Genomic DNA, 22,496 nt, shown 5'->3' on the forward strand with positions numbered 1-22,496 from the left:
GGAAAAAAAGTTTTCTGCTGACATAAAGAGTGATAATAAACCTTCACTCTCCCATTTCTGCCTATTCTATTCATTTTCAGGGAAACAACATGCTCAGTGCTTCTAGAGCACTGGCAGGTTGTCACTCCAAACAGTCCTTTGACATTTTGTTGCTTTCTGAGGTCAGACTCTAGTATCTTTATGTAGAAGTGCAATGTGTAATAATACGAATGAAAGCAATACCATTTCTAAATGAAAATATACTTGTTTTGTGCTTATAGCCAGTAAATAGGTCCAGAACATGGAAGTTTGGTGTAGACCTTTAGACTGCCTTGGGAACAGCCCAGAGAGGAGCAGCTGGAGCTCTGGGCAGTCCAGGGTGGATTCCTGCAGGCAAAGACTGCTCTGGGGGGTCCTGTTGGGCAGCAAGGACACACAGATCCCTTCCCAATGCATTCCCAATACCAGAGGGGCTCTTTGGTGATGGAAATCCTGCAGCCATGAAAGCAATAATGACACTAGGAGCTGGTGGCAGCCCCATGCCTTAGGCTACTCTCCAAGTAAACAGAGCTTATTCTTGCCTTTAAAAGTAGGGAGATCCCTTTCTTCCCCAGCAATGAAAGCCTTCTAATGCCCTTCATTTTGCTAATCACAAAGCATTAGCACCAAATACACACAAGTCAGCTCTGTTTTTTGGAGAAGAATCTGGCTGTTTATAGCTGTGGGGAGTGATTTAGTGTTTCCTTACTGAGTACTGGTGTCATGCAGAAAATATAGCAATGAGACCTTCATGCCTTAATTTCCCTGAAAGGATGGGGTTTTTTTCCAAAATTCCACCAGGCAAACTGATTTGGTCATTGTTTTCCAGTGGGAGGACAAGTCCTTTATCATATACTTGTTCCATACAACTCCCATCACTTAGGACTTGGAAAGCAGACCTTATTGTCCCCAAAACCTTTTAAAAACGAGAATATTTCCCAACTCTAAATAGTGAAATGCATTTACTCTGTTCTTCTGAGTCCTCCTTATATCTCATATAATTTCCCAAACCTTCTTATCTGCAGTTAGATACAAAACTCCTGAGGAAAGATAAGTCATAAATTTTTCTCAAAGATCGCCTGTTTGCTTGTTGCTTTCTGAGGCACAAGGTGCAGATTGAAGCACTGGCTTTAGCAAAAATTATTTACAAAAACAGAAGTGTTAAAATATTATTCAGCAACAAATGGCTGTGTTTTTTCCAGGTAACTAGCAGTTTCAGCTCATCTAGCAGGCATAGAAAACCTGTGGTCAATTTGCTCACATCACCCCTCTGCCTGCCAAGGCTTAAGAGCAAGGGAAGAAAATGAATAGAAACAAGGCCATGTCACATAATCATCACTTTTCTGTAGAATAAAATCCAGACACTGGAGTAATTCAACCCTCATGACCTTGCTAGGACTGGAGATGTGCCAGTCCCAAGAGAAGAAATTAGATATAAGACAAATAAGCATAAGTCACAAGGACAGTGACCATTAAAATGAGATTTCATACGTATAAATGAGGTAACAGGCAGTCAATTAGCAGGTGTGGGATGGCAAGGATGAGAAATACAAAAACACAGCCTGACAGAACTGCAGTTTTCAGTGTCCATTATTGCAGCATGGCCCCAGGAAACACATGCAGTCCAAACCCATGCAATGCGTTTGACCTGTGCCACCACTTTGGATTTCTGTGATGCCCCAACATAGTGGGATGAGTGGATGGAATGTTTTATTTTCTGTGAGTAAAATGAAGACAGCCTCTAGACTATTCTGCAATGAGAGCCATCTGTGAGCCAGTAAGTAAGTCTAGCATGGGAGAGCCAAAAACATGGAGCTGAGGATTATGTTCTCAATGACCCCTCTGTAAAGCCAGAGCAGATGAGAACTGGGGTGAGGAGCTGAAAGCTGCACTGGTCCTCATGCCTTCTCCCAGTGGCCAGCACAGATTTACTGCCTGCAAGGGTCAGAGGCCAGGGTCTGCCTGGTCCCTGAGCTGTGTTTGAACTCCAGGGCTGCTGGGTCACTCTCTGTTCTATTTCCAAATATTATATATGCCCAAAGAGGTTATTTACTCATGGGCTTCTCTCAGAAACTTCTGGCTCCATCCTGAGTGAGGAAAGTACAGCACAAGCCCTGTAAAGTTACCACACTGGCTGGCAATTTGATTTGGGAAATATTTGCATTAATATGGAATATTAATATGGAATGGAAACGGATATAATAGTAAAACATCTTGTTGTTTTTTTGTTGTTTTTTTTTTTTTTTTTAATAATAAATCTAATATAAATCCAGGAATGAAGAAGGAATCAAAATACATTTCCTATTTACCTATAACCTAATAAAGTTGATCCATGGCATTTAAGATACAAAAAATCCAACTCATTTGACCTTCTGCTGTAAATCCAGAGCAGGTTCTTTGCTTCTCTCTCTCTTGGCTCTCTCAAGCCAAACAAGCTCTGTCAAATACTCACCTCCTCACTGCTGTTCCAAAATTAATATCAAGCACTGATGACCAAGGGTTTATTGAGAAAAAGTGGTGCAAGATAGGAAATGAGAGAAAATAATTTGGAGTTGTTTTACTAGAAAGAGGATAATGTGAAAATTGGTGAAGTCATTTTCATGCTTGGAATCTTAGCCTGAGAAGTGACAGCAGATATATTTTAAGACTTAAAAGTTCCTGTCTTCAGGGATTTGAAACATTCATAATAAGTTCTACCTGAGGTGCAACTTTTTACAGACCTTCATTTTGATGATATAATATCTTTCTAAAGAATTGTTAAGGCAGCTTTCTAATGCTGCTGCATCAGATTGGAATAATAATATTTTTCTGCTACTTTCAAATTTTATATTCTGCAAGACTTTCTAAGTAGGGATAGGCCCTGTTGCCTATATTGGTTTGTCTTTTTGAGGCTTTTACTTGTCTGGTTTTTACTTGGTTGTTTTCCTTGGATGGGAAAATAAAAAAAAATTCTGTAATTCTGTTGTGTGTAGATGAGAGGGAAGTAATTAATCATAGACATAGAAAATATACATAAAAATACTAAATTTTACGAATTCACCAAGGGAAAATTGAAATGGTGAAATCTTAGAAGATTTCTTGTATCCATTCTGGAACACAAGCCAGAGGCTTTGCAAACATGGTCAGTCCAGAATCCTAAATTGTTGCTTTGTTTAAATATGGGTAACACATTCAATTACTGAGGCTTGTAAATGTGTTTAAAATTACCCATAATAATCAAAGACTTACAGAGTTATGGAATATTTTAGTTTTGAAAGAAGTGCAATAGACCATCTGGACCAGCCTCTTGGTCGAAGTTGATCCAAACCCTATTAAATTGGCTCAAAACTTTGTCCTGTCAGATTTTAAAATCTGGCAAGATTAGGACTACACAGTGTCTGTGAGCAGCCTGTGCCAGTGTGTGAACCTGTCCAGTGGGAAAATACTTCTCCTAATATCTGACCCATCTTTACTGCACTTTGTGTCAATGGCCCCTTATTCATGATTTTTACAGCCTTTGAGTATTTTTACTGCCATCATAGTTTCACTTGACCATCTGTTTCACAGGAAAGATATTATGGGAATGCCCAATGCACTGTGAAATTCAGGTAAGTTTGGTGTCTGTATGTCTAATAATACACACTTATGTGTTATACATATATAATATTTGTGTATGTGTAACACTTATGGATATGTAGCAAAGGCAAGCACACACACAAACATGCATGTGATGGGTGTACATTTACATGAACACGAGTGTGCAAGGACAGTGCAAAGCCTGTGTTTGTGTGAGCCTTTTGCCAGCCCTGCTCAGGGAGGTGAGAGCACAGGTTTGGCAGGACTGTGCACAGCCAGCCCATCACCTGCTTTTTAAGTAAACCTAGGGCATTGCTGCCCCAGCGTGGTGGATTGTGCTCTTGCAAGTGCCTTGAGAACTGCAGATCCAGAATTCACTGAATTTTTCTCACTCTGATCCTTAAAACTTTACTACACTTATACAAATTCAAACAGAGTTTTGTTCTAATCTTCATGTCAGTTTCCCTGAACCTCAAATAATAGAGTGCTATTAGACTAGGCAGCTCCAAAAGAAACAAAAGAAACATAATGTGCTTTTTGTTTAAGAAACCATACACACACAAAGAAAATACTGCAAAATAATATAATCATTTCAACACAGACTGTTTAGAAGATTTTTTTGGAAGTGATGCCTTCCTTGTGATTTCCTTTGGTTTGGCCAACCAGCTTGCTCATGCCTGGAGAGCAAAGCATGCACACTGAGATGCTATGGGCATCACTGCTGCCCTTAGGTGGCTGCAATTCTTGCACCTGTATAGCTGATAAGGCCTTACTGCATCTGATTTAAGGCTTTCATCTGTTTGTCCTGAGTGAGCCATATGAGGCCAAATGAGTGTACTGTGGACATTATAGCACTGACCTCAGGCCAGGAGAATAACATATTCCCAGGTCAGGTTCATAGGCACTTTAGCTAGGAATAATCTTGAACCCATTTTGAAGGTGTGTATGGGCTCAGTCAGCCTCCATTCCTGGTTTTCTTAACACTTTCATCCAGACCATCTCAGTGGGAGGCAGGTGTCAGCTGGCATGAGGGCCTGGTGCTCATGTTTGCCAGGCACAGTGCCAGGAAGATGGAGCTCATGACTGCAGAGGCAGAGAGAGCCACCAGACATCAGGGGCTCATGAGTTTTATTTACAGTGATGCCCAGCCAGGACATCCATTGCATCCAACTGCTGTTACAGCCAGAGGGTTAATGTGGAAGGTAAAATACGAACTGGGATATAGGGCTTGAATTTTATAGGGCTGCAACCTGCTGAAGGGGATTTATCTATGTTACAGTTGTTTACAGCCATTTGTAGTGCTGAAGATAACTTCTCCCAGTAGAAACTGGGCTTTTATAATACTCAAATCCTTTTATATTGCAAACAATAAATAAGAATGAGGACAGTGGTTTTAACTTCCATAGTTTGGTTTGCTCAGACAAGTTCATTTCTTTTGTGTTTCCTCCTGGTTTTGTAGAAAGATTTCTGAAAACTTGGTGCAGTAAATTGAATCATCCATACTTTAATAAATGTGCTGCACAAAGATAGGTCATTTATATTATAATCATTACTGAATCAATTATTTTTTTTCCTAATTATTAATTCAAACCTCTGGCCACAGTATAGAGTTTATGTTTGCCAAGGCACTGCTGTGAGACAGTGTTGTTTTCAAGCTGACTTGGAAGTGTTATTAAGAAAAAGGGTAGAGGAATGTGCAAATACAGTTGGAAAATAACATGCTGTTAAAATATTTGCTTTATTGGAAAGAGAATGATACTTTGTGCATTTACATATCCAGTTAAGACATTTACAGGGGTGAACTTAGCAGAAGATGGAGTTTAATGGGACTACTGAAGACAGTGAGTGTGCAGCAAGAGGGAATGCAGTTCTCATTAACTGAAGAAAATGTGATTGATATACTTCTGTGCTATAGGAAATCTTCTCTTTGATGCAGTTAGTAATTGTATTTATTTTGTATAGCACTACCAAAAAAAACATTGTTGCAACTCAGCTAAGTTGATGAGAAGTTGCCAGTGTTTTCTTTTCCTGTTGTTCAGAGGGAAACCCCCTACCAGTGGGCAGATTTTTGTCTAGGAAATAATTATGTGTTTAACTCTCCTGACTTGTCTCATGAACCATAAATCTCAGGAGTTGCTGGAAGCTGTTTTTCAGTCAGTCACTGCTACTTCAGCTATATTGGAACTATTCTTAGGGTTTTTTTACAATTTTCGGAACTAGAAACTTAAAATAGTCACTGAACTTTGTAATTAGAGATTCCCTTGGTTCTTGCTGGATTCTGAGATCCTACCCACAGTCCTGCAGGGACTTTACTATAACTCAGTCCCCATCATTACAGCTCCCTCTTGTTCCCCCTTACCTACCAAGTCACCTGAACTAAGAAACACCCGAGGTTTTATTTGAAGACTGACTTCTCCAGGTTGTTTTTACCTTTGCTATTAGACAGAATTTACTTTACACAAGCAACTACAGGTCTGTGTCACACAGAATAGGGTGCATATAAATATTTTTCAGCCCCATTATAAAGTTAATTAAAATCTTTTAGGTGTGTAGGAAGGAAAATTCACTCTAAGTCACTGGAATGGATTAATTTGAGAGTCTGCAAAGTCTGGAGTAATAGCTCCTCTACAATGTATCCTGTGAATGCAAACACAATTTACTTGACAGAAATTCAAAGTTCTCTTTGCTATAGTCTATTAAAAAAGATGGATATCTGATACCATCTCTCACCTTCTGATCTGCATCCTGGGTTCTGCAGGTACACAGAGATCTTTACCTTCTGCTGCATCAACTGATGGTGTTCATCATGCATGGAGGAATCCCAGGACGACAAACTCTTGGCTACTATGCTAGAACACCACCATAAAATTTATAGACATTGAAAATGATGACTTGAAATATATTTATTTTAGTTAAATTCCCGCCTAAACCAACTATGTAAACCAATAAACCTAAAAATAAATGGATAACCTTAATAATTTACTTTTCAAAAGCAGTGTTAGATGACAGGAAGGGATAAGTAAGCAGAAATAGTTTACTGGGAGGCATGCTATGTCAACTTTGCAGTTCCTAAGACTAATGGCATAAGTGAAGAAGCTGAAGAACAGAGACTTGAGCTGGTTTAACAATGGTCATAGGAAAATACATTTATTTGTATTTGAGAGTGAATAGGTTTTGCATAAAAATTTTTTGGACTGCTTGTCACTTTATTTATGCCCTTTGCCTTGTGCAAACCTACTAGAATATACTGGTTTATGAAGCACAATTAAACATCAAAATGGTATTAAAGTGGTCATATATAAAAGGGCATAAAAATGTTGCTATTAACATTGATAATGATTTATCTGCTGATTTTTCTTTGCATACAGTATGAACTGATCTTCACTTACTTTGATTGGAGTTCCATTGATTAAAGGAGCAAAGTGTAAACATCAAGGAGCTGAATCACAGAATACTCAAAGCTTAAAACAAAACTGAATGCTACTAAAATACAATTTCTTGGACAGAGAAAGAAAGGGGAACTGGAAACTTTGCAAAAAATGAAAACAAGAGAACAAATTAAATATTTTGCTGTAACTCATATACCAGGGAAGAACAGTGTATGGGATCCCCTGGCCTTCTAAGAGCTTGGAGCTTAAGGTACACAACTCACCCTTGATTAACTTCTCCTGATATGAGCTTCTGAAGCACAAGTAGTTTTCCAAGCACAAACTTTGTGAATTCTACTTTCCACAAGCCAAATTAAAATTTAAGCAGGAACATAATTGCTTAGATAGATTATTCACACCAAGCAGTTTCTAACAAATTTTAAAAAGCGTTAAATATTTACATGAAAGATTAGCAACTTATACTATAAAGACAATTTCTTCTGTTCTACAAATGACATTTGCAGACTATGTGGTTTGTAATGTATTAATTATAATGTTCAGATACAAATTTCAAGCCTGAGGGAAATCTCTAAGAAGCAAATGAAAGATTTTGTTGTACTAAACTGCATTTTGGGACACAGCAGTCATGAGAACATGTTCTTAGTAAATTACATGATACAGCTGCTACAGCTGAAGTACTGCCAAGATCAAGCTATATATTTTAAGCTTTGAAAACATTGAAAATATATGCTCACCCCAATGTAGTAAAAAGTGGGATAAACTTCTCATTATCATAAAAGTTCTGGTTTGTCAACAAGAATTTAGTTGACGTGTTCTGTAACAGAGTTTTTCTCACATTTGTGATAGATTTGATTAATGTGTGGTTCTGTAACACTAATGAAAAAGGAAAAAATGAAATATTGGTGCAGAGTAAAGAAGAACCTAACTCACACATCATCCCTGGGGGATGGGCTGGATTCTTCTGAAGGCAAGTTAGATCCTGCTCCTCTCAGTGACTATCCTCATCAGTTCAAGCACTTCCAGGGAGATGATCATTTGTGATGGTTCATGGCCTTGCCATGTTCATGAGCTGCAGTGCTGACAAGCTGGGGCTCCTCACACTTCAATAGAAATGTTGCTAACAGCTACAGTGGCTTCTCCAGAGTAACAGGAGATAAATGGTCACTTCTACTGCATGACTCCTACCTCAAGATAACACAAAATCCTGCCTTTGACAGTCTCTATCCACTGAATACAAAGAAAGACTAGACAAGCTCAGCTGCATAAGTCTTCATGGCTGTCATCTAAAATCAGATGAATCTATAGATGCCCCTTCTAAAACCAGAAGCATTCATTGGCTTGGCCTGTCAGTGCTCTAAAATATGGCATAATGCAGCAGTTTTTTACCTGGAATGTCGGAATTTTCATTTGAAATCCTGTAGCTTTTTCTCAGCATCTGTCACCATAAATCTTGGGCACCTTGGGCTTGCATTGCACAATTGGTCTCTAACAAAATTTCCATGATGTATAAAGCTTTTTCTCAATCTTTAGATGTGATTCTGTTTCATCCGGAATAGTGTGAGAAAACCTTGGATTTGGGGATTTCTTACTTCATTGTCCTCTTATCAGAAGTTCTCAAGTCCTTCCATAACTTTTAGTGAAATATATTTGGGTGAACAGAAAGGAGATTCTCTAAGGGATGATGCAATCTACTCACCATATTTCATAATTCAAGTTTAGGAAATACTCAGGAGAAAAAAAAATATATAAAGGCAATACTTCATAGCAGGTCTGGTTTAAATGTGGAAGCTGCTGATACAGAAACAGAATTGCTGAGCTCAAATAATTAACAAGGTTTAAAGAAACAATTAAGTAGGTAGCCAGACTACCTTGTTATCCTAATAATTCATAAAAAAATCTTGGAATGTTTCCTCATCAAATTATTGTTTTATAAGAAAACAAAAGGAAACTATGCAAGGTGAAAATTATCTGTTACTGCAGATGTTCTGAAACATCTAGCATCAGACACAGTCAGAGGAGACAAAATACTTGGCTTGAGTCTAATTAAGTATGAAACGATCCTTGTTCCTTCTCTGAATGTTTTTTTAATATTAGTGTTGTTAGCAAATAGAAGTTTTTTTACCATATCAGTCTTCCAAGCAGGAGCAGACAAAGGTTCCCAGTGAAATACCAAGATGTTCATACAATGGATCACAAAGGCATTTTCAGTCTGGTAAATTTAATTAGGTTTTTTTAATCAGGATAATATATTTGGTATTGTGCTCATTTTAGATACTACATTGCTTGTCACACTACATTTGGCAATAGACCTCTTCAAATATATTTAACAAATTGCTCCATGTTTATATGAGTAATAACTACATATAAAATATCTTCAATGATTAAAAAAATCCATATGCATTTTCTTCATGAAATACAATATATACATTATGTTCTTATAGTTTTAAGGTACATCAAATTTTGGGTTTAAACAAATTCACAGTGTACATTTTAGCTCTGTAATAAAAATCTTCACTTTAAAAGTGCCTGGATCTCAAACTGTGTATATGCATTTCCTTTCACCAGGTTTATGGAGAGTGAGGGTTTACCATCAACAAGCACTACAGCAGATCCAAATTGTGTATTACAATGACCAAAAATTAAGACTTTTGATTACTGAAAGTGAGCATTGACTGTCCCTGTTAGCTCAGATTCTGACCAAGAGATTTTCTGAAGAGATTCTCTCAGATGGAAGATGTTCTTTCAGCAGCATGGCCTCTAACACAGCCATTCAGGGTAGCTGAATGAACTGCCCACAGTTTCAGATAAAAAGACCCAAAAATCTCAGGTGGACTCCAATGCAGAGGCCAGTCCTGGCCAAGGGAGTTGGCCAGGAACCATCCAGGACCCAAATTGCAGTGAAGTTACTGTCACACTGCCTTCCAGCCTGAGGTCACACCAATTGCCTGTGTTCTACCACCTTTGAATCCTCATTTTCCTTCTTTTTCCTCAGAGGAAGCAGCCTTAGAAGATTCTAAGCCCTGAGTTCAGAGGCCCACAGGACACACAATGTTCCCCATGCTCCATTTGTGGCTAAACTTTTGTGAAAAGCACTTCCTCCAAAGCATGACAAACACTCATGGGGCAGGCTGACCTCAGGCCCCTATCTCCACCTGTCTCCAAGTGATTTCAAAACCCATTCTAATATATGTTTCTTTTTTCCCTGAAAATACACAGTGATTCCATCAACAATTTTTAAAAAAGAACTATCAATAAATCCAGCTGGAAACTAATCTAGAGCCATTAAAAATAATCTCCAGCCTAAAAGGGAGAGGCAGAAACATTCTAATACATTCCACAGTAAATAAGTTTCAAAAAGCTCATTTTAAAGCATTTTTAAAGCATGATTGATGACAAGCCTTTTTAAGTCTTGTTTCATACAAGTCTTTTACAGGTGTGTTATACACGTTGATGTCATCTTAGAATTTTTCACAGCCCTTTCACTAATCTCAAAAAAAGCCTTTAAGAGAAGCAGAGATGCCCATGTAACTTAGGTTTATAACACTTCCAGAATTAGTGACTGTCCAAAGAGAGAAACACAAATTACTGTATTAACCAAGGGAAAAACTACATGGAATTTATGCTGTTTCTATCTGGAAAGACCGAAACCAGCTGACTGTCCTGCATGGACATTGTTACACAACAAAGCCAGGCAGAGCATGGGATATTCTCATCTGCAGTATAACAGAAAGAGACTTTTAACTACTGCATTGGGCAGGGTGAAAGTGTTGGAGCTTTCCTTATCATATGGACTGAAGACTCTTTATTAAAAGAGTCCCAAAGAATACAGCACAAGAGCTGAGCTTTCACCAGTGGAAAAAAAGACAAGGGATGCAAATCCACAGAACATGAGATTTCATGATTTTTTGCACCAAGATTGTTTTGTTTGCTATCTATATGCCTGAAGAAAATTTAATCATTTAAACAGGTTTAACAAAGAGAAACATGGTCCCTGTGTCTGACATTCCCAGAATCCAAAGAGAAGTTTGCACTTAACATTTTGTTATCTTCCACCTCAAATAAAAATGTTACATTCAAACCCCTAACCTGCACTTTGGGAGGTTCAGTTCAAGACATAAAACCTGGAGAACTTGGGAATTCTGAAACAGATTGGAACATCAAGGGTTAATTACTTTGGGTTAAAGAAGGTTTTCTTCCAGCATCCCAGCCTCAGAAATAGCTTTTTAATAAACTTGGTGATAAATACCTCTTTCTTAATGCACTCACTCCCATTGGAACTTAGGTACCTTGCAGGATAGTCCAGTGCTGACAGGGATCAGTAGGGGAAAGTACAACACAGTGCTCTGAGTGAACTGCTATCTACCTCTACATGGAAACTCTCATAAGTTTATTTAAATATCCTACACTTCTTAAAGAAAGGCAGTTAGCTTTTTCTTAAATTTTTTTGCTAGTTGGGAATTTTGGAAAAATTATATAGCTTTTGATATATGTATATAAAAAGCCTGGATTTTTTTTCTTTTGCTTCACTAAAATATATGTAAGAATACTTACAAAAGGAAATTCACAAAAAATAAACAGTTAACATAGGAAAAGTTTAGATCTCTGCTTTTAATCTTTCTTGACTGGACTTATCAAGATTGCACTGGTATTCTAAAAGAGGTAAATTGAGTATTTAAATTCTCTCAGATCATCTAGTCTTCAGCAGGTAAAGAATAAATATCTTTACTGAAGTGGTCTCACTTCCCTACTGCAGACCCAGAAGATTTGCCACTGTGTTTTTTCAATAAAGAATTGAAATGATTTAATTTCTGAATCTTTTTTAGAAATGTGAGCTAGACTTGAGGAAAACAGAAATATGGCTTTAAGTGAACTGTTAACATTCTGTTGTGTATCTTATTTTTGGTTATCTCTTGCTTTGTTCTTCCTTAGAGTCAAGTGACAGTTTTTCCCCAAGTTTCCTTATGAGTTCTGCCAGATCTTCAGAATTCTGAGATTTTTCCTCAAGGAGTTCATACCGAAGACTTGAGATGTCCTGTTTAATTTCCTTCAATTCACCTGTAACAGATTTTAAAAGATCACAATATTAAGAAACAAAAGGAAAAAATCCCCAGCTTATCCAAATATCTCACAATTATCATGACATTATAATTATAATGGGTTTTTTCTGTATTTCTTTGTTGAAATAGAAGAAGTAAATATTCTGCTGCCTGTTGGTGAATCATATTATAGTCTGAGTTGGAAGGGACCCACAATGATCATTGAGTCCAACTTTTAAGTGAATGGCCCACACAGGGATTAAACCCAGAATCTTGATGTTATTAGCACCATGCTCTGACCAGCTGAGCTAACCTCAGTGGAATGGTGCCTTGGGGATAGGAATATGAAGATGCAGTTCAGGAATCATACATATCTGAATGCAAAACTGTGAGAGACCAGAAGTTCATAAAATTCACATAATCTATTTAATGGAAGATGCTGTTCTGCTGCAAGAGAGATCATAGAATCACAGTCACAGAATCATTTAGGTTGGAAAAGATCTCTAAGATCTCTGAATCCAGCCATTAATCCAGCACTGCCCAGCCCACTACATCCTTAAAAAACTAGATGATCTTCAAGAGCTCTTCCAAACCAAACTATTCTGTGATTCCATTATTACTAGATGTAGCAACTTGTTTTAAAGCTTGTCAGAGCAGTGATAGTTTCTGATGGAAGAGACAGAAATCCCATCCCCTCTTCAATTGCATGTTGATTTTATCTCTTACACTTGTAAACATGTCAAGTGGATTAAGTATTTTGAAAATATGTAACCACTTGATTTTGTTTTGATTCTCTGATGAAACACACAATCCATTAACATACCTTCATTGACTTCATCACTTTCCTTATCTATCTGAGCTTTCAACACGTATCTTTTAATAAGACGCTTCATTATTTTCTGCAGAGAAGAAAGAAAGGAAAAAAGAATTTTCTTCTAGTATTGTCATGACATTTCAAAGAGCTCTTGTCATGGTTTCAGCTGGGACAGAGGCTTGGCCTTTTGGCCTTGAGGGGTGATCATTGCTCCTCTCTCTCTCCTTTTCATTGCTACTGCTACTACTATGACTTCTACTATTTTTTAAAAATTTAAATTAGTGAAGTATTATTATCTCAACTCACAAGTTTTACCTTTTAAAATTCTCCTCCTCATCCCATGCAGCTGGAAGGGGCAGTGCAGGAACAGTGAGTAAGCAACTGTGTGGTACTTAGTTGACAGGTTAAAGAAATTGAATGTAGAAATCTCTGCTTTAATCTACATGATTCTGCATATACATATATAATTCATTGCCTTCATTGCTACTCAAAGATGATAATGACCCTGCTTAGCAGTGCTAATTGCTAAACCCTTTTCTTGTCAGTTTATTTGAACCTATTTTGATATATTTGCCAAGTTATATTTTCCCAGGGTAGGGCTTGCTTAGAGAAAATGGGATCCAAAATTCTAAGTCATTTAAGTATCTCAGCTGGGATTTATCTAGCCCAGACAGATTGTTTCTAATATAAATATACATATCTGTCACTTTTATTTCCTTCTATGGATACAATTAGCAAACCTGAGAGCACAGTTCATCTGACACAGCTAAAAATGATCAAACAGCTCATGCCATGAGAATGACCAACCTCTCTGCTAATAATAAGGGGAACCTAGGCCAGCAAATTTATTGTAAATTTTACCTTTCCAGGAAAAAATTTATTCTGGCTATGATTTTCCCATTAGTTCAAATAACTTTAAAATAGCAATGTTTTAGGATGTGTATTTCTGCCTTTGGGTTTAATATTTTTGTAGGGTGTAGTTCATGACAAAACAATACTTGTTCTTTTCCATGTTAAGATATAAAACATTCATAAATTTATATATGTGCTTTTGTCTCCACAATAATAGAGCTGACCAGAGCTGGTTTTGAGGTGAGTCATCCCACATTAGTGGTCCCAGACCATCACTACAGTCACGCTTGCAAGGTCAGCAACTGTACTGTTTATTATAATAATCCAAGAATGTTTCAAATACAAAGCCACCCTACATGTTTATGGGATAGATTTTTAATCTTAGTATCTATTCCTGCATCATAATGAAATTGGCTGTGAAAAGGTCAGGGAGTTTTTGGAATAGACTCTTGTAGACACTGTGTAACAAAAAGTGGAGTGGAGCCAGCCTGCCCAAGGGAAAATCTCTTTTTCTGTCTTGTGGTCAATAAAGTATACTTGTTTTCTGTACCCTTTTTCATTCAGATTGCCTTTTTATATTGCCCAGGCAGCCCTTGCTTCTTCCTTTCTACCCACTTTGTAGCATTACAAGAAGGAAACAAACAGTCTCTGGACCAGAATAGCTGAGATTTATGTGGATTGTGCTGGGTCTCTTTATACTTAACTGCACAGAGGCTCACTGCAGTTGTTTAGGAGGCAAAGGAAAAACAGACTGCATTGATAGGATAAAGGCTGACAGATATTGCAGTGCTTCAGGCATTTGTATGTAGAGGTGTGCCACAATAAGCTGATCTGCTTCAGCAAATGGAATGGGAAGATTTGGGGATTATTTTTCATTTTCTCAATTCACATTGTGCAGTCGAGGACTCAACTCTAGAATTAAAACCATTTTTCTAAAGCACATTAATATATTGCACTATAAGGGTACCATTACAGAAACAGAGGAGAAAAATATCCTCAAATTGTGCTGCAGATACCTAAATTGTTTAATTTATTTCTGATATATCCAAATTCTGTAGATTTATTCTTGACTCATGTTGTATAGAATCAATTCAAAATTGTCCTCATGCCATCAGTCTGTCAGTTCTACTACTTCTTGATTTTATTTAAAAATAAACTGGTTTTTACCTGGTATTGTCTTGGAGGATTGTTTAAACTGTTTAAGTGGATTTCATCTGAGCTTCTTATACTTGATTGCTTCCTTTGACCGAGCTGAAATGGAAACATTATTTATAGTACAAAATAAATAGAAGATCAATATGTATATCTCCTGTATATATCCTATGACAGAAAACCTAGTGCATCACAGAATGGTGAACTGGGACTCAAGCTGAAGAACTGGGCTGCAGCAAGAGTGAACAGAAACTGTAAAAACAAATGGAATTACTTTAGATAAACAGTAGGGCCAGTTCAACAAGTAGCAGTGCAAGAAATATAAACAATGATAGATTTGGATGAGGGATAAGTGAAACTGTCAGTAAAAATTCAGTTCCCTGAAATTATATATAGTCTAACAAAATTTTTACTGTTTCAAAGGATGGGACTATCAGTGCAGTGTCTCAAATCCTGTGGGATCATTTTGTACTTCCATTGAAACTCTCTGTGTTGTGTCCTAATACATAAAGCATCTATTGACAAGTTAAATACTCTGTGGGATATGCTGGGATATAATTTTTGGGGACAAAAATATGGCAGGATTCTATGCTTAGGCAGCTGTACACTGGGAATATTTTAAATACTACCAGATTTTGTTTAGCATTCCATAGAATCACAGAATGGTTTGTGTTGGAAGGGACACCTAAAAACAGGTAGTCCAATGGCACCTTCTATTAGATCACACCTGTATTTTGATACAAAAATTGATTACATCTGCTGATAAAATATATTCCTTAGCAATTAATATAAAGTGTACACTGAATTTAGGATTTTTTTTTCATTCTTTAGAAAGATTCATAAATCTATTTGCCCATAATTTTAATAAAACATTATTTATTTGTTTTACTAAGCAAAAGTAAAGATAAATGATAAATAGTGTAAAACATATCAAACTATTAATATTTCACTTATATATTAACCTACATGTGGATGGAAATTAATGATATATAAATAAATGCAAGTTACTACTTTTTCATGCTTGAATAAAGCTATTTCAGATACTTTGAAACCATAATCTTATCAAAATGCTTTAACTTAATCTAGGTATCTTATTTATAATAAAAATAATGGCTAGTGAGTCTACACAATCACTATTTAATCACAATGCTTTTCAGGATTTTAGAACTAATTATACACTCTCTTGGACTTCATATATAATACTGGGTTAAAAGAGGAAAATAATCTTCCTGTTTCAGCTCCTGGATTTCTCAGGCACCACTTTTGGAAATAATATAGTAGAATAAGAGTAAGACCAGCAGCAGCAGAGAGAAGTTGCCTTGCATATTTATTATGTATGTTATTATATATTTTAAAAGCACTGTGTCCTGCTGGTAACCAGTTTCAAACTTATTGGTTCACCTCAAAAGTTAATCCATTGCTTAATTACAATTTAATTTTCGCTTGAAATAGCAAAATTGGTAATACGTGGCAAGATGAGTCATTGCAAACTTGTAAAACCATGCTCACTGTAATGCTTTTAACCTAACCTTTTTAACAGTTTTTAAGATAATAAGGTACAATTAGCTACAGAGTGTACTTTGAAAGTTGGCAGGTAAATCAGAAATGTGTGAGATCTTCTCATGTGTACCAGTAACAGGACACAGGATCCACTGTAAATTGCTGAATGACCACTTGGTGGCAGAGACTGACAAGATTTCATTATAAAATCTAATAACGTTCTTAAACTCTCTTTAAGCTCTCTTTAAACTTCCTTTTAGCTTCCTCACTATGGCTTTTTTCTTTCTCCAAAAGTACTACTAGAGTACACTCAGCCTGTCACATTGATGACTGACCTAGAAATTTTTAATTTAGTATTGATTGAACATGAATAACTAGAGGGGAAATGATGCAAATTAAATAAAACAATTATATAAATCCCAAGAAAAAGAATTCTTCTCCTAGAGTGTTGTGTGAAATATGAAATGCAGGATATATGGATCACTACTCTTTGTAAACACCTTCATCTTTAAGCTTGCCTCTCGTTAGTCTCTTGTACTACTTAAAATTCAATGCAATCAGAATAGTAATGAAATCATTGTAGTTGTTTTATTTAGCACTTCATTAATGTCTGAAGTCAGAAGCTGCTGTCAATTTGAAATTCCAAAAGAATTGTACTTTCTTGGATCAAAAGGGAAGGTTCCCAGAAAGTGGCTCAGTTTGTGCTACTATAACCAGACATCACCTGTAAAAATTTCAGAAACACTGTTTTACACTAGGAAATTAAAGTTGACGTATTTTTTTTGTTTGAGTGAGGTCTTAAAGCTACCTCAATAGTTGTCCCTTACTTTTTATCTGAAAGGCCATTTTTAAAGAACAAAATTTAAATATATTATCTCTCACTGCTGATTTTTTAGCTTAGGAAGATGAACAAGTTCTGTGACACTTGAGCAATAAACTTTCTCAGTCCCAAGGCAATTTTTAAATGTAGAATAGAAGGTGAAGTAGGATTATTTTTAAAATGCTCTCTTTTCTTAATTTTTTCCTCTCTTTTATTGGTTTGTTTCTCACACATTTGATGTTTAAAATGCCAATTCTAGTCTGAAACAAGAAATCTATAGATTTTAATCAACAGCCTGAAAGAAAGCATCTTCACAGTCATTAGTATTGTATTTAGATATGTCTCAGGAAATTAATTTGTAGTGTACTACACTTTGAACACAGCTATGAAAATAACTTGCTGTTCAGGACTGAGCATCTGGCTTCATTTTCTGCTAGCAATAATCAGGGCAGAGGTGGATTTAGGAGTAGAATTTCCTTCCTTCTCACCATAATGTTTGTTTTCACACCGAAGCTGCTGCTGCTGCTGCTTTTGCACTGAGAAGGTGCAGGCTCTGCAGCAGAACAACCCACAGGCTGGGTCTGAATCAGCAAACATAAGTTTGTATAAACATTTTTGGGCACTGCAATGCAATGTCTTCCATCAGTAAACATTTACTGTCCTCCTAGGTAGGACTTGCACCAGAACAACCTTCTATCTTCCTAGGCACAGTCTGGCAACTGGAATGTTTTGGGAACAAGAGGTTTCCTACTTTGTGAGGAAAACCACCTGAATAGGGGCAAGCCATTCCTGAATTGGCTTCAATGCCCACATAAGATACCCACAAACACAGCCATCAGGTCTTGGGTTTGGTCTTGCCAAATCGTTCCTTATTTTTCCACAGCTCATTTTGTTTATAGTAGCTCCCTGCACAGGTAGCTCCTTGCTCAGCAGTCACAGCAGCATCAACCCACTTAGCACTAAATGAATCAAAATTCAAAATCCAAAAAGCCTGAGAGTGCCTTTGAGAAGATGCCATGACAGTCTCAACAATAATGAATCATCAACAGTGGACCAAAAGGCAACACAAAACCACTTTAGCTGCTTTTTGGAAGTGCACAGCATGGCAACATCTCAGAGATTCAGATAAAGTCAGCTCCACAGCATGTGGTAGCCCAGAATGTAAGTAAAAATGAAATCATCTGCCAGTATCTGCTGCAAAACCTGAGAAATTAATAAATATGACTTTCAACATAAAAGCTTTTTTTTTTTTTTAATTTGATATGCAGTTTTATAACTGCTCTGGCTGGGGAGTAAGCACATTTCATTTAGGATTAGTTATACTAAAATCTGCACTGAGTGTAAAGCATTAATATTTGAAGACTTAAAATTAATTCAGGGTTAGGAAAATATCTGATAAATGTTTGCATCCCTACAGCTCTCTTATAGAGGGACTGCTATAGAAGCTGACAAACCTGTGACTGTTTTATGTAGAACTGTTAATTATTAGACTTTGCACCCTTCCAGAAACATGCATTTGCACCCTTCTGAGAAACATTCATGACAGAAAACATGAATTGCTAGTTTGAATGGAATGATAAAAATACATCTTCTTTCCTTAGACAGTATAAATGGGATTTACAAGAGCACCTGTTTTGTGGGAACATAAATTTCATGTTAAAAGTCATTAAAACAAGCTTATGTGCTTTTCAAATTCATAGAGTGAGTGAATTAGGAGAAGAACCATTTGTTGTTTTCCATCACCACTCAATTTTAAGTTTATATGCATCTCCTCAAATGCACAATATTTTAGTGATGACTTTATCACTCACAGAGGTTTTAAAATCAGGTTGCATCAGGCTGCATGATGAGAAGTTTTGCAAATGTCAGATTCATTAAAAACCTGAGCAAATACAGAGTCATTTCTGTCAAGTCTTAAATACATTAGGATTAAATTTCCTAAATAAAATGAAATCTGTAAAACACTAGAAAAATTACTGGTAATAGAGATGGGGCATTTGAAATTATTAACAATTTTTACTTTGGTGACAGTGTTTGCAATACTTGTATTTGTTTTCATAAACTTACCCAGAGGCACAGGATTTTTCTCTAAAACTCCATTTTTTTTTTCCTTCTAGGATTGTGAATATTTTCTCTCTTTTTCTATAAATGTGAAAAATGTGCTGGTCACATTAGTGACAGAGAACTGACAGGTGCACATAAATTCCTCACTGGTCCCCAGTGTAATGACTAATGGCTCCTGAGTACAGACTTAAGAACTACTAACCTTCAACAGGCCTCTGTTCAGACCACAGCCCATTTTAACAAAGAGCCTTCCACACTTAAATTTCCATTGAAGAAAAATTTGTTTTGTCACCATGACAAATTCTTTTTTTTTTTTTTTTTGTATGTAAGCATATGATCACCTTTCTACTCTCTGCATGTGATCAGCTGCCTAGCACAACTCTTCTTCCATAACACATTACAATACTGCTAGAATAGTGCCAGCCTTTACATTTCCAATACCACCTAACATTCCATGTTCTTCTAAAGCAATTGATTTGATTTATGCCAAGACAGTGCAAGGAAAATACACTGACTACAAACTCTTTAAGCAAGTCCTATGAATCAACTCAAGTGCTTTTTACTGAAACTGTGTAGTAAAACAGTTAAAAAATATTTTACAAAAATACAAGGGCCATTTGCAGTGGAAGCAGAGACAGGCTACCAAGGGGGAACTTTAGAAACTGCCCAGGCTTGTGAGGGTAGAAAAGACAAAGCTTGCCTTATGCTGACATTTGCAAGGGCAGTAAGAACTATTGCTACAACAGCAATGTAAAGCTGAACAAGGGAAATGCAGGCCTATTGCTCAGTGGGGAAAGGGATTTAGGTGGGAGTTGAAGGTAAGAATGAGGGACTTGATGCCTTTTTTGCCTCAGGCTTCATCAGTCTCTCAGGCCTCTGTGCTGAGGGAAGGAATTCAAAGAGACAGGAAGAACTTGATCCAGGCAAGTCCAGAGTGCAACATCCACAGGTAGCTACATCTGAGAGAGCAGATGCACCCCTTGCAAATATGCCATCATCTCTGAAAGACCACGGGTATTGGGAGAGGTCCCCAAAAGCTGGAGAAAGGCAAATGTCAGATCCATCTCCAAAAAAGGTCAAAATTGTATTTCAAGCAACCCATGGCACTCAACCTCCTTTCAGTAATGGGCAAAATAATGGAAAGAAAAATGAAACTTCTTGGAGCACATGCAAGAACAGATGGTGACTGGAAAAAGCAGGTGTGTATTTATGAAAAGTAAAATCTGTCTGATCATCTAGATGGCATTCTGAGATAAAATGACTTGTAAATAAGGGGAAAGCAGGAGACGTCATTGGATCTGAACTTTAGCAGGGATTTTAACTATTCTATTCTATTCTATTCTATTCTATTCTATTCTATTCTATTCTATTCTATTCTATTCTATTCTATTCTATTCTATTCTATTCTATTCTATTCTCCCACATTAGTGAATGACTTCAGTATGATTTAAGTATGTTGGGAAATTCATGAGTAAAGCAGAGCAATAATAAAAATGAACTTAAAATTTGCTTTATCTTCTAAAATTAGCAGTCAGTATATACAAGATAAAATTACCTTGTTCATCTCTGCATCTTCCTGAAAGCTTTTCTTTTGGCACAAAAATGGTTTAGAAATGCATTTTTTAATTCTGATTAGGAGATACAACAAAGATTTTGGGCTTGGCACTAAGTTGAAGGGTACTGGAAGAGTTCTCCCTTCTTCAAAGTAGGAAAACCAAAGTTTAGCCCTTGCAAATTTCCATTCTACATCAGCATCATCCTGTAAAACAGAAACACAGCAGTTAAGGCACTGTTAATATCACTTTGACTATTGAAGATGCTCTAGCTAAACTTTATGTGTGTTTTAAGTGTAATTGACTGAAGTAAGATCAAGATCTATGAAAACCAAAATTTCAATGGATGGAATTGTTCTTATTAATCCATTTAAAATAATTCAATTGCAGAAGAACAGAATGGATTTCATTTAAACATCCTTTATTCCAGAGTCAGTGCTAATAATATGCCATACAGGATCATAATGACAGACTCTATTACTAGCATGGCCCAGCTCCTGGAGATCTGCTTACTTGTTCCCTAAACAGTGATAATGATTTAGCCCTCTGCTTTCCATGGAATGCAAAAGGTCATGCAGAAGTCTAGAGCAATACTTGTTTCAATGAAAGAAGAACACAGCATGTGGGAGATGTGCCTGCAATGCTGAGGCACAGGAAAGAGAACATCCTTGCAGGAAGGACACTTCTCAAGTAATTACAAATAAGGCAAATGAAAGATTCACAAAGTCACACCATGTAGCCCACACTCTTTAGGAACGTGACACAACTCACCAGTGGTTTCTTATTCCAGTCTGGTTCTTACTATTGCAAGCACATGCAAACAGGTAATTGCCAGGTATTTTATAATAAAAATGAACAGTGGAACAAACATTTTCTTCTAAAATATTCCAAAAGCTTATGTGGTACTTTTCTTAAATCAGATGTCAACAAGAAAATTTCCCAGGAACCTAAGACAATTAGTTGTAACAGTAAATAGGGTGATAGTTCATCATAAATTGACTTTTTACCTCAATTTCCTGGAATGAACTGTTGATCATTGCAATAAGCATGTTCAGCAAGACGATGACCATGGTAACATTATAGACTCCATAAAGAACATAACCAATATTTTCAATAAATTTGTGTTTATAATTGATAACAACTGATTTAACTTCTGAGAGTCCAAATATAGCCCAGAACAATGTTTTGAAACTTTCTTCAACACTATAAGGAGAAATTGGACACATGCACACATTATTGAAGAAAAGCTGTATATTCTTATTGTAGAAATTCCCAGTTATATTTATACAGTGCACAAATTTTTCCATTCTCATAATTTTGAACTCCACCTCAGTGCATAAAAGTAGACTGTCTAATTTAATGGGTATAGGCTGTTTCATAACATGAGATTCCTAATACTGAAGAATGACAATAAAACCATCTGATTCATAACAGATGGTTTTAGGAATCATATATCCATCCTCAAAAGAATATTATGACAATTCACTTGCTAATCACTTTAATCTACATGCTACAAGCTAGCTGTTAATATGAAAGTAAATTTTAAAAATAATTAACATGCACCATTAGTTCACTTACTGGGAATTATTTCACCATTAATATGACAAACATTCTGAAAATATGACAAAGACAGAATATCTGATAGCAAATTACCAATTTTTAAAAAAAAATTATTCTTATGGACCATAATCTTTTTGAGCTTTTACTATTCCACAGTTCCAGGGTAAAGCCATGGTAGGGGAA

At 36.5% G+C, this 22,496-nt stretch overlaps 1 protein-coding gene across 1 annotated transcript in view; it reads right to left on the reverse strand.

The window, feature by feature from the left end:
* Nucleotides 1-8,106: 8,106 nt before the first annotated feature.
* The window catches only part of TRPC6 (transient receptor potential cation channel subfamily C member 6), a 76,283-nt gene continuing 61,893 nt past the window's right edge, over nt 8,107-22,496 (reverse strand). The window contains exons 8-12 of the mRNA XM_079302238.1: nt 21,761-21,956; nt 20,756-20,959; nt 14,832-14,915; nt 12,822-12,897; nt 8,107-12,017 (exon numbers count right to left, since the gene is read on the reverse strand). Of these exons, the coding sequence (XP_079158364.1) occupies nt 11,866-12,017; nt 12,822-12,897; nt 14,832-14,915; nt 20,756-20,959; nt 21,761-21,956 (712 nt within the window). The 3' untranslated portion in view covers nt 8,107-11,865. The remainder of the gene's footprint in view (nt 12,018-12,821; nt 12,898-14,831; nt 14,916-20,755; nt 20,960-21,760; nt 21,957-22,496) is intronic.

This window comes from Erithacus rubecula (genome assembly GCF_903797595.1).
Source record: "Erithacus rubecula genome assembly, chromosome: 1".
Taxonomy (NCBI): domain Eukaryota; kingdom Metazoa; phylum Chordata; class Aves; order Passeriformes; family Muscicapidae; genus Erithacus; species Erithacus rubecula.